This window comes from Chenopodium album, chromosome 7, assembly GCF_948465745.1.
Source record: "Chenopodium album chromosome 7, dcCheAlbu1.1, whole genome shotgun sequence".
Taxonomy (NCBI): domain Eukaryota; kingdom Viridiplantae; phylum Streptophyta; class Magnoliopsida; order Caryophyllales; family Amaranthaceae; genus Chenopodium; species Chenopodium album.
Window position 1 is genome coordinate 7940504 of NC_137840.1, and position 13818 is coordinate 7954321.

At 35.7% G+C, this 13818-nt stretch overlaps 1 protein-coding gene across 1 annotated transcript; it reads right to left on the bottom strand.

Moving 5' to 3' along the window:
- Positions 1-4963: 4963 nt before the first annotated feature.
- Positions 4964-8233, bottom strand: LOC145640869 (thaumatin-like protein 1). The gene is made up of 2 exons (XM_081692102.1): positions 7366-8233; positions 4964-5449 (listed from the first exon to the last, which is right to left on the bottom strand). Exons 1-2 carry the CDS (start codon positions 8094-8096, stop codon positions 5215-5217), a joined length of 966 nt encoding a protein of 321 aa, XP_081548228.1. The 5' UTR covers positions 8097-8233; the 3' UTR covers positions 4964-5214.
- Between the last annotated feature and the right edge of the window lie 5585 nt (positions 8234-13818).

A 13818-nucleotide genomic window follows, 5' to 3' on the forward strand; every position in this document is an offset into this window, starting at 1 on the left:
CGTAAAATGGTCATAACTTTCTCGTTTCTTATCGAAATTGGGCATATGACCTATCGTTGAAAAGTTCCTGAACCAAGCTATCTTAAACTTGAATCACCTCAAAATCACTTGTTGTTTGAGAGATATCCACATTCAAAGTCAACCCTACTAGATTTCGAGTCACAATTTAACAGAAGGTTTGCATATGGAAAATAGTTTCGTTTACAAAATCTTGATTTACTAGAAGGGGAAGAACATTATCGATTTTTAAGCTTGCATTAATCTTGTCCTTGTTACTAAAACATTGATTTCCCCGCAGCCTCACCCACTTCCATCCGCAACACGCCCAGAGCACAACATTCACACCATACACAACCCACAGTAATTTGCAAAGCCTTATGCAAGGCTTGGTGCGCGAGTGCGCGACGACTTGTGGTCGTTCTCGCCTCGACTCACTGTCTTTGAAAGTCCATTTTGATAGTTCTTTTGGTTTTAGAGTATGGGAAGGATTAAGGATATAAATACTTTAACTAGGGGCTTAAATTTTTATGGGGTTGTGGTACTACTCCATATATGGTTTGATGATGATTGATGAGTAGGGGTGAGCATAACAAGGTACCCTATAAAAATTACAGGAACCAAAATCGGAACCTGTTGTAATAGGTTCCTCAAAATGGGAACCGGAATCGGAACCTGTTGAACAGGTTCTTGGAAATTGGGAACTGGAACCGAAACCTATAGGTTCCAGTTCCGAATAAGGGTATCCTATATTATAATATACTCACTAACTTTTTCGCAGATTTTTTAATAAAAAATTGGTTGCTCACTAATTTATAATGTTTGGAACATGGAAATAAGACAAACTAATAGTAGTTGTCTAACAAATTTAATATATATATTTTTATAATTGTAATTTTGATATTTATTATTTAAAAATTGAGTAAGAATTAGTGTATAATTTGAAATTAAGTGATACTTTTATCAGGTACAGGTACAGGGTACCCTACAGGTTCCGGTTCCAAAAAATTAAGAACCTGAACCTGCAGTTCCTAACAGGTTCCGGTTTCGATTCAGGGTACCCTGATTTTTTGCTCACCCCTATTGATGAGTACTCAATTAAGGGCATGCTTGGATTGAGGCAGATGTTTTACTACATTAATAAAAGTCAAACTAAGCAAAATGAAAGTGAATATAGAGAAGGAGGAGATAGTAATTGTGTGATTGTAAGGAAAATTATATAATGATGGTGTGGTATGAGGTGAAGAAAGAGGAATTAATACCCTCATTTTTGGAGGCATGATGGACCACTACCAGGTAGGGACTCTCATGCCCAATACCTGGGGGTATATTTGTCATTCAACATATATTGGATAGTAACTTCATTAATAGTTACCACATGAGTTGACAGTAATAAAAAGTAGTTTCTCTCTCATACTTTTGGAAAAGATACCACCACTGTTGTCAATCTGTCATTGCCGCTTTCCTCCATTAACACCACCACCAAAACCAAAGAAAACACCATTATCATCATCATCTTCTTCATCAATTACATGATGGTTTAGATTATTGCACCGCCTTACCACCACCACTATCGGATGTCCAATAACAGTATACAAATCAATAGTAGTAGTATACAATCAACAATAACAGTTTATTAATTAACAATAACAGTACAAACTTAACCTAAACCAAGTTATAAAACGATAACATTTAAATCAAACCCATGAAATTTCCAAAAAAATAGAAAGCATATAAACCCAGATTCACAGATAAATAAAATAACTTTTTAATTATACTAATCAGCCAATAACAGTATACTAATAAAAATAACAGTATACTAATAAAAAATAACAATATAAAAATTAACAATAACTGTGTAAAATCAATAATAGTTATGACTGCCAAATAATTTTCGTTGTCGACTTCAACCCCAAACATCCAAAGCTTAGATGAATAATCATCCTACTTGATTTGTATATTATCTACAAGAGCTTGCAAATTCCATGGAAATAGATCAGAGCTTTGCGCTTAATTTCGTTCCACAAGGGAGCTCAACTTTCCCTCGAGATTTTCGATCAATAGCCACCATATTTGGAATCTCCTCCAGATCTCGGGTGAATAGCCACTAGCTATGATGCCATTTTTGAGAACTCCATCTAATCCTCTAGTGTTTTTTCATGGAGAAATGGTTTACCCAACTATTTACCCCGATTAAGGTGGATTTCCAAATTTAGGTGGAAGTTCTAGCCAAATTCCCCTCTCTGAGCTACCTTCAGCTACACCACCGGCGCCGATCGACTGTTTTTTCACGGGAAGAGCAGCAACTAAATGGGGGAAAGTAACTTCTCTCTCCTCCTTTTTTTTTTACCCAACCCTTTTTCATTTTACCCCCCAATTTTATTTTATCTTTTTTTTTAATTTGCAAATATTATTTTTTTATTAAGGTATTGGACAGGGGGACCTATACCTGGTAAGGGGCAATAGTTTCTCCTCATTTTTGTGGGTAATTGGTAATAGTTACACTAGAGGGAGGGTGGGTCACTTTTACCTTTATTATGAGAATAATAATTCCTCCACCTCTCTCTTTTCCTCATGGCATGCACATCTCTCTTTTCCTCATGGCATGCACATCTCTCTTTTTCACTTGTAAACTCCTTGTCTCCTCCACTACACCTCTAATTACTTATTATCTTTCAAGTTCGACTTTTATTACTCCCTTAATATATTACCCCCAATTTAACCATGTCCTAAGTGTTAATAAGAATTGATTGTGAACTTTAAAAGTAAAGTGTTTGTAATTCTAACCCTTTTAACTACAGCCCATTGCCCTTTGATTCAGTTCATTATACCTTTCCAGCTAAAATCTTAAGCCTTCTCTTAATAATTAGCCCATAGCCCTTTCCATCTAAAAAAATAGCCCAAATCCCTTATAAACCAGGAGCCAAAACCTTCAAAAGCTTATAAAATGGATATATGTCGCAAATTTTTGGCTGAAGTCCCGCTCAATGAGCGTTGGCTGAGGTCGTGCCCAGCAAATGAACATTTACTAGAAAAATGAAAAATGAATAATTATTAGAAAAAAATGAACATTTATTTCTGAATATTGCATTATATACAAATGAACATTTATAATATAAGAATAAAATAAAGAGACTATGAAACCGGAAAAAAAAAAATTGTACATTTAATATTATATAATTGAACATTTCAGTTATACCTTGATTTGTTCTTTTTTTAATGGTGAGAGGGAAAGTATATTACTTATTGATGCTTAAATGAAGCACCAAGAAAATTGCAGTAGAGAACTGTTACCAAAAAGGACCCCATGGAGCTTATTATGAAATGAAAACTAGCAACCATGGTGCCCAATGTTCTGGACCTTATCCCTAAAAGACATTAATACCAAAAGCAAATAAAGGAAGAAAAGCTTGAAAAAACTTGAAATGCTAGGAAAGCAAGAAGCACTAGATGAAGTCAAAAGCAATTAAATAGGAAAAGAGAAGTCAACAAGTGACTTGCAGTAGAAGCATGAGTGTCGAGTGCAGATCATTTCTCACTTGACATTGCAAGTGAATACCATGATTTGTTCAATTCTCTTGAATGGATATCATGCAATTAGGCTATATGATTTAATAACAATTAAATAAATTAACAATATGTTTTTTTAATAATGAACAAAATGCTAATGTCTAACATTATTAATGCTAATATTCATTGAACATCCTTTATTATAAAAAGAAAAACAAACATTTTATACAACTGAACGAACACAAAAATTTGTATCCCTATCTTATAAAAAGTAGAAAACTACTCTTATGAATAGTGTAATGCCAATTATACCCTTCAAAATGTGTATTTACATACATACCCTCATTAATATGTACAAGCTACTTTTAATGATTAGTGTTTAGACAACTATACCCTCTAAAATATTTATTTACTTTTATGCTTTCATTAATGTTAATTATCTTGAACATTTATACTACCCACATAGTTGTTTATATATTTTCTCTTATAGTTAATTTAACTAAATTTGTGATTTAAAAGCCAAACAAAAAAAAACCTTCTAGATATGACTAGCTATGACGCGCGCATCGCGCGCGTTTGCTGCCCTAGTTAATTAAAAAATAAAATGAACATTTATTTTTATAAGAATGAACATCATACAGCATGAAAATGAACATTTATTTATAAGAATGAACATTATACAACATGAAAATGAACATTTGATTATTGAGAAATACAAAATTATTGTAAAATATATTCAGTTAAAAAATGTTCATTTTCATTGCAATAAATGTTCAACTTTGGCGACAACCTCAGCTAGTGTTGGCTGAGGTTGACCTTAGCTAGTGCTGGCTGAGGTTGACCTCAGCCATTAAATACTGGGTATATGTCCCTAGATTACTCACAATATAATTATATACAAGGTACACTCTATCAGTCCAACACATACATACTCCTTCTGTCCTTATATGTTCTTCATGTTTGAGATCTTACAAATACTTATAATTTGAGGAATTAAGACTCTTATTAGATTTTTCTTGATAAATGCTTTTTTTCTCAAAAAAAAAAGAAAAAAAAAACTATTATATTTATTACTACTAACTTACACTTGATTAATTAGATACATTATTGGTTAAATATATGTATTAACAAACAAGCATAGTCAAAATAAAAATGGGGTAATATCGCTTTTAATGTTTACCATAGAAATCAAAATGTACTTCGTAATTTAATGTAAACAAGTGTTTTTTTTTTTTTTTTTTTTGCATCTTATTGTTATAATTTTAAAATATAATTGATGAAAATTGAAATCATGAAGTAAATGTCCCAAAAGATTGTAGTTGGATATGATTCCAAAATAGTTAAAACTATAGAAAAACTACCAATCTTGCAAATTCAGCAAAGTAAATTTTCTTTTTGTACCCACTAAAAAACATCTTCTCTAATGCTTGATTTTTTGGAGCAGTAAAGTAGAATGCATTCACTTTTATGTGATCATACACATATCTTTACACAGGAAATCGACGTATACAAATCTTTTGCGACGACATATCATATGAATATTGAATATCCTGTACATAAAGTATGTCTTGTCGCTTTTTTTTTTCTTTTCTTTCTACTTTACATTCCAAATATGGGTCAAAAAAATATCAATAATTGGAGTTCTTAAAAAAAAAAAAAAAATGTACGCTGCATGTATGTGCATGGAAAAAGAGAGAGAAAATGCAATTATAAAGAAAAAAATTGGAGAGATAATATTAAAGTAGAAATAAAAATAGTGATATATTGCCAAGCAAAATAGAATTGGTTTATTATTTTGCTTGGACTCTTTGATAAAAATTGACCACCTCCTACGCACACTTTTTTGTGACATTTACCATCGTCAAATAAGGATCCAAGTTCGGATCCAAAATCGGATCCAGTTGATGAAGATTGAGAACCACCAAGAGAAGATTTTTGCTGGCTGCATTTTAACAATAAGAACCTTGTGTCAAATTTTATGATCAATAAATAAATGCAAACCCTAAAACATTTTTTATTTTAATTTAATAACTTATTGCGTGTTTGAGCAACGCTTTTAAGATGACGATAATATTAATTAGTTCGGATATGACATTCAAGCTGATGTCACACTTATGTTTATATACTACTCCTTCCGTTTCAATTTGTTAGTCCCATATACTATTTTAGGCGTTTTAAAAAGATATACCCATATTGAATGTATTTCACTTTTAACTTAATTTTTATTTCCTATTTTATTCATATTAAATTCTGATTGGTTAGATTAATTGATTGTGAATTAATGACATGACTCTAAGTAAAGAAATTACTCCCTTGATTTATGCAAATATGACTAAAGCTTTCTTAAAAAAAATCAAAAAAATTAAATAAGGCAAAACTATTTATGAATTGTTTTTTTAATTTAATGTTAGATTCCAAATATTATTCTTTTCTTATTTTATGTGATTGATTCCATATGGGACTATCATATTGAAACGGAGGGAGTATAAGGAATTGTAATTATTCTCATATATTTCCATTATTATTCACGGTTGGGTAAACAAGTTTGTTTCTTTCACCATGAAAATATTGGAACTCACAAATCAAAATTACTATTTTTGTAAATATTCATATATGCTATACGGAGTATACAATTTATTTAAGAATTGAACTTATTGTAAATTAAGGGAATGCGGAATTTTCCCACCAAGTTATTCTTTTTTGATTAATTATTTTTGTATATTAAGATAATTTTTAAAGACTCACAATGAACTACACCAAAATTCATTTCTATAATACACATGGACAAAATGATTCCTTTAATAATTTGTGCATTAAATGATTCATTTAATAATTTGTGCATTGTGTTAACCCGACTTAATATATTGAAAGTCATTAAATTGTATTAAGAATTGATAATGTGATTTTATTTTGTAAAAAGTTAGAGAAAAATAATTTAATACTAGATTTTTACTCTCATTTCTAAATCAATTCATTCTCATTACATGGTCCCATATCGCACGTAGCTCCTCGTCAACAACCACCAATAAGAACCTTGCATGTATATTTTTATTACATTAAAGTTTTAAAAGTGACACGAAATCATTAATTACGATTATAAATTAATAAGATCAAGATTAGCGGTAATCCAGCCATGGCATATTTTTAATTGTATATAGTATAATATATATATTATCACATATTCAACGTTCAACATACTTTACATTTTACAGTTTATTAAAATTATTATCATTATTATTATTATTTTTTTTAAGGTATATAATTGAAAATGCCAATTTGGCAAATGGAAAAATAAAAGTTTCAAAGGAAGCTAACTTATGGAAGATATAAAAGATATGGATGGAATAAAGGATGCTCACGCACAAACCTAAAGATTAATATAAAAAATGGGCTAAAAAAAAAGTCATAATAAAAGATAACAAAATATAGTAAAGGAATTTTGTTCAAAATTACGTTATATCACTTCTTATCCTATATACTCGTACTTTTTTTTTATAAAGCTTGTTTACAACAATTGCCGTGCTTCTTATGACTTTTTTCCCTTCTTATTTAGTCACTGTTATAAAGTTTTAACAGAAACCTAATTATTTCGGTTTCATGTTTTTGTTAATTATATTGTAAGAAAATAATACTAATTATAAAAATTAATGACAATATTGTTAACTTAGCACTAGTATTATTTATTTCATTCTTTAGTTTTGACAATAATAAAAAAAATGTCGTTGTACATGATTTTTAAATTTTGTTATCCTGGCCTTATTATTGTGAATTTAAGCTTTTGATTTGGTTTTATTAGGTGCTAAATTACTGTAGAAATAAGAGAATTTTTTTAAATATTTAGTAATATGTAATACTAACCTTGTTAAAGAAGGACAAAATGTAATGGTATAATCGGCACCTACACACGTATATGTACTTGTAGGATCATCAAATGCATAACTATATGCATGTGGACACGATAACTTAAACATCTTTGAGTATTGAGAAGGTGCACAACTACTTGGTGATGCATATGTGCCACTACAACAATACTCCGGCGTACCGAATGCGCCACAAGCACTGTTACAAGCATCGCCCTCAGCGACCCGTAACTCGCTAGGGCATTGTTGGTTCAAGTCAGATGCACAGCCCGTGGGTAGACACGAATCAGACCCTCCTTCGGTCTCAATGACCATAGGAACATTGAACCCGTCCACAAGGCTGACATCATAAAAATCATGATCGGTGGGTCCATGCCCGATGGTGAACTCAGCAAGGGTTGCGGGCGGGGTAGCCCCCGACCCGGTGCACTCAAGTTGACCCGTCCTACAATCACCCGTTGAGCAAACCCACTGGCCCGAGGTGGAATCATGCCCACAACGGGTTCGGGCCCATACCCGGCCCGACCAGCCCGGGGTAGCTTGAAAAGATCTTGACCCGCCTGAGGAGAGCTCGAACCCGGTGGATCCTATATCGGGGCTACCCGCATTGGATAGTACACCGGGCCAAATAGTGTAATCACACTTGTTTAATATAGTGATTGTTGCACCAAAAGTTCCCTTGAAGAACAAGAATTGCAAGAAGAAAAAGAAGACAAAAGGTTGATCCATGCAAGAAGATTATAATTTTGTAATGAAAATGAGAAAAGGATATGAAAATCACATAAAAATCAATGATGTTAGAGATGAATAAGAGTGTAATATATTGATAATAAAGAAGTGTGAAGAAAGTGGGTTAATAAATGAGAAAAAATCGAAGGGGAAAAGTGAAGCAAATACGCGTAGCTCTATATATAATAACTAAGGCATGATAATTGAAGTATGAAAACTTTATAATAGTATAGTATTAATGGTGTAAAATTGTCCACCACAAAAATAAAAATGGTGTTAATGGAAAAGGAGTTGGAAATGAGCAAGAGATGAGGAAGGAAGAAGTAGAAAGTGGAAATCTAGTATAGTTGGAGTTTGTAATCTTTGTATAATGTTGATACTTTAAGTAAGAATTCAGCATTTTGGGTTCACTTTAACTGTGGACAAGTATATCCATTCTTAAATAAAAAAAAAAATTAAAAGAAAAGGAAAAAGAAAAACATGAACACTACTTCCTCTTTCTTTGTTTTGTTACCTTTTGATTTATCATGGTAATTGGCAAAACACTTTTTAATCTTTCTTTATAGGGAAAATGAGATATAGCAATACATGAGGTACAAGTCCCAATTAAGATCCATAGGGAGAAAGTGTTGTTATTTCTTTCACCAAAATACAATTTAGGACAAACTTGAATTGTTCTCTATAAAACCACAAGATAGAATACTCGTGAAAAATCAATGTGTATTAGTAGTGACTTTAATTCATAGGGGATTTATTGTACGTTGTTGTTGTTGTTGTTATTGTTATTTTTCTTTTTTAATTATTTATATGGAGAATAAGTTAATCATATAGTCTAAATTTATTTTTACAAGATAAAAAAAATAAAAATAAATAAATAATTATACAAGATATATAAATACGGTTGAATGCCATTTGATTTTCATATACTTTTGAAAATCGTTTTAGGGTCAATTGCAACACTATTTTGACCTAACTTTCAACTATATTATAACACCTAATTGTTCTTCAGTAATAGATATTATAGGATTATTATAATATTTGTCACAGAGTGGGATATATTTGTAAATATTTGTGATATAGTTTGTATTCTTATCGTACTAGGTTTCCTAACAAGATTAGGACTAGTATTGTAACTCTATATATATTATTCAATGGTACACACTCCAACCCAAGGAGTTTTCCCGAAATCTAACATGGTATCACAGCCGAGATTTTTTAGGGTTCCACAAAATTAATTTTTTCTAAAAAATCCGATCCTCTTCTTTCTTCCGCTATCTCTAATTTCTCGTGGTAATTTTATCACCTAATATTGCTATTTTTTGGTCCACTTTGCTGCTGCATCAAATCTTTAATTAGCAATTTGGTTTACAGTAGCGCTTTTGTTCGTTTCTCTTAGCAATGGCCAAGGATGATGATCAACCTCCCACGCCTCCTCCTCCTCCTCCTTCAAACGACTACCACCCTGCAAACTCCATCAGCAACATCCGGAACGAAGTTCCAGAAATTCTTGACAGTGACAAAGGGAATTATGGTAGTTGGGTTGAACTCTTCGAAATTCATTGTCATTCCTGCAATGTTATCGATCATATAGATCCCAAATCACCTCGTCCTACGGACCTCACCTCAGCGCAGTGGAACCGCCTTGACTCAATTGTGAAAAAGTGGATTTATAATACAATTTCTGCAGACCTACGGAGCACGGTGTTATACAAGAACGCTACGACACAGGAAACTTGGGATAGACTCGCCAATATATTCCAAGATAATGGTGAAATTCGTGCTATTTATCTTGAAAATCAATTTAACAATCTCTTTGTTGAAAATTTTCCGGATGTATCCTCCTACTGTCAGAAATTGAAGGAATTAAAAGACCAACTAGCTAATGTCGGTCAGCCTGTGTCCGAAAGAACCTTAGTTCTTCGTCTCTGTGCCGGTTTAATCGACTCCGACTATGATGGGGTGGCTCAATCCATCACTCAAATTCGACCTCTTCCCGGGTTCGATGAAGCACGATCAAGAATCTTGCTAGAGGAGTCCCGCAAATCTGCCAAGGACAATTCGGGCCAAGCGTTTGTCGCTCAGGCAAACAACACCACCACCACCACCGCGGCAGCCGCTCAGCAACAACAGCAGCCGTCGCAGCAACAGGGCAGGGGTGGTGGTGGCGGTGGGCGCAGCAACAAGGGTCGGGGTGGAAAGTCCAAGCCAAAGGGCAGGGGTCGTGGCCAGCAGCAGACCCAACAGCAAGCCCAGGCCCAATCCGCCACTCCACACCAATCTGGCCCAACGCAGCAGCAACTCTGGGCCAGCTTCCTGCAGTGGGCTCAGCAAGCCACATGGGCTAGGCCCCCTGCGCCATTCCCTGTTCAGCAGCAACAGCAATCAATCTTGGGCCAGCCCAAGTCTCAGCAGGCCTATGCAGCCCAATTCGATCAGCCCATGACCCCTACGGACTTGGCAGCTTCGTTCTCAACAATGACTCTTCCAAATCCCGACAATCAGTGGTACGTGGATTCGGGTGCCACATCTCACATGACGAATAATGCTGGTAACCTCTTACCCTTGTTTAATTTAAGCACTAAACATCATATTTTAGTTGGTAATGGTCATCGTATTCCAGTAACAGGTTATGGTCATAGCACCCTTCCCCATACTAAATCACCTCTTGTCCTTCGTGATGTCCTCCTAGCACCTAAACTCATAAAGAACCTTATTTCAGTTCGTAAATTTACCTCTGATAATTCTGTGTCTATTGAGTTTGATCCTTTTGGTTTTTCTGTGAAGGATCTTCGTACGGGGAACATAATAACGAGATGTGATAGTTCGGGAGACTTATATCCAGTCAAAACAACCAAGTCCACTCCGTCAACCTATCTTGCTACCTCTCTCAGTGCTGTTTCTCCATCTACTTGGCATAGTCGTCTAGGACACCCTGGAGCTCATATTTTTAGCTATCTTAAGTCTAAAAATCATATTTATTGTAATAAGGAGCAAGACTCCATTTTTTGCAATTCATGTCAATTAGGAAAACATACTCGTCTCCCCTTTGACAATTCTAATAATACTACTATTTGTGCTTTTGATATTATACATGCCGATTTATGGACTTCTCCTATTCGTAGTGCTCAAGGTCACAAATATTATCTAGTTTTATTAGATGATCATACTCATTTTGTGTGGACAATTCCCCTAAAATACAAGTCACAAGCTTTTCAATCATTTATCAATTTCCGAAAATATGTTGAAACCCAATTTGAACGTCAAATTAAATGTTTTCAATGTGATCATGGTAGGGAATTTGACAATGACCCTTTTAAGCAAAAATGTATTGACCATGGAATGCTTTTCCGCTTTTCTTGTCCACACACTTCCTCACAAAACGGCAAAGCCGAGCGCATGATTCGTACACTTAATAATATTAAGCGTACAATTCTCTTTCATGCGTCTCTTCCCCCTTCGTATTGGTTTTATGCTCTTGAAACGACCACTTATATTCTAAATATTTTGCCAACTAAAGCTCTAAAAACAATACTCCTGCCTTTGCCTTGTTTGGAAAAAACTCCTTCGTATGGTCATATCCGTGTCTTTGGATGTCTTTGTTTTCCTAATTTGTCTGCAACAGCTCCACATAAATTAGCTCCTCGATCAACACCGTGTGTTTTCTTGGGTTATCCCATTGATCATAGAGGGTATAGGTGTCTTGATCTCACCACAAATAAAATAATCATATCGCGTCATGTCACTTTTGATGAAGCGACTTTCCCATTCCGAAATCTAGCTAAGTTTCGTTCCCATGATTATGATTTTTTAGGTGATGATGATCCCCCACCTCACTTGTTGCATCCCACAGCCCACACTCCTCAAAATGCAACGCACCCTCCTTCACCACAAAACAACCCACAACACTTTTCCCCTCCTGGCAGCCCACAAAGCCCACAAATGAGCAGCCCACAAGCCTCACAACTCAGCAGCCCACACCCTGCATCACCCCGCACTCCAAATCCACATCTCACATCCTCACTCCAGCCCACTCCGCAATGTGGCTGTGGCAGCCCAGCTCCAGCCGCGGGTGGGCTGCGGCCTTCACTGCCCACGCCAACTCCGGACAGCAGCCCAGCCACGCATAGTCCACCCTATACACCGCCACCTTTACGTGGCATTCCACCCATACAACCCACTCGGCCACCACCTCCCTCACCCCGAGTCACCCGTAGTCAACGGGGCATATTTAAGCCTAACCCGAAATATTGTAACCTCACCGTTCAACCTTCGGGTCCCCCTCACCATAAATCACCGCTTCCAAAGTCCTATAAACAAGCTTTAAATGACCATAATTGGAATGCGGCGATGAATGATGAATATAGTGCTTTAATTAAAACAGGGACATGGGAATTGGTACCTAGGCCTGCGGGGGTGAATATTGTTAATTGTATGTGGCTTTTCAAGCATAAATACAAGTCTAATGGTGACCTTGAGAGGCACAAAGCTCGTCTTGTATGTGATGGCAGGTCGCAGGAAGTTGGTGTGGATTGTGATGAGACTTTCAGTCCGGTAGTTAAACCGGCCACTATTCGCACTGTTCTCAGCTTAGCTTTGGCTAAAAAGTGGCCGATACATCAATTAGATGTCAAAAATGCCTTTTTACATGGTGACTTACAGGAAACTGTTTATATGCATCAACCTCCGGGTTTTCTTGATCAGAGAACACCCACTTATGTCTGTCGACTTCGCAAGGCTCTCTATGGTTTGAAGCAAGCTCCCAGAGCTTGGTATCAACGCTTCGCGAATTTTCTTATTAAGTTGGGTTTTGTCATTTCTAAGAGTGACACCTCTCTCTTTACTTTCCGGCAGGGTGATGATATGGCATATTTGCTTCTTTATATTGATGATATTATATTAGCTACCTCGTCTGACAGGTTGCGTGCAGGGATCATATCTCAGTTACAAACTGAGTTTCCTATGACTAATTTGGGTCCGCTGAGTTATTTTTTAGGGATTGTTGTTACTCGCACCCCTTCTTATTTGCTACTTTCACAGGAAAAGTATGCACAGGAGATTTTAGAGCGTGCAGGTATGGGCTCATGTAAACCTGCAGCCACTCCAGTTGACACTAAGTCAAAACTTAGTGCAGATGCAGGACCACCGTTTCGGGATCCTACATTGTATCGCAGTTTAGCAGGTGCTCTTCAGTATCTCACCTTCACTAGGCCAGATATAGCCTATGCGGTACAACAGGTGTGTCTATTTATGCATGATCCCCGGGAACCTCACTATGAGGCATTGAAACGCATTCTGCGTTATTTTCAGGGTACCATTGATCACGGCTTACATTTATATCCGACTGTTTCTCATTGACTTATTACTTACACTGACGCTGACTGGGGAGGTTGTCCCGATACCCGGCGTTCCACATCGGGCTATTGTTGTTTCCTTGGGGACAACCTCGTTTCTTGGTCATCTAAGCGTCAGCATACTTTGTCTAAGTCGAGTTCGGAAGCAGAATATCGAGGCGTCGCAAATGTTGTCTCAGAGGCATGTTGGCTACGTAATCTTTTACTTGAGTTACATTGTCCTCTACGGCAGGCTACTATTGTTTATTGTGATAATGTCAGTGCAATCTACCTTTCTGGAAACCCGGTACAACACCAACGCACCAAACATGTGGAGATGGATATACATTTTGTTCGAGAAAAGGTTGCGTTGGGAGAAGTTCGGGTTCTGC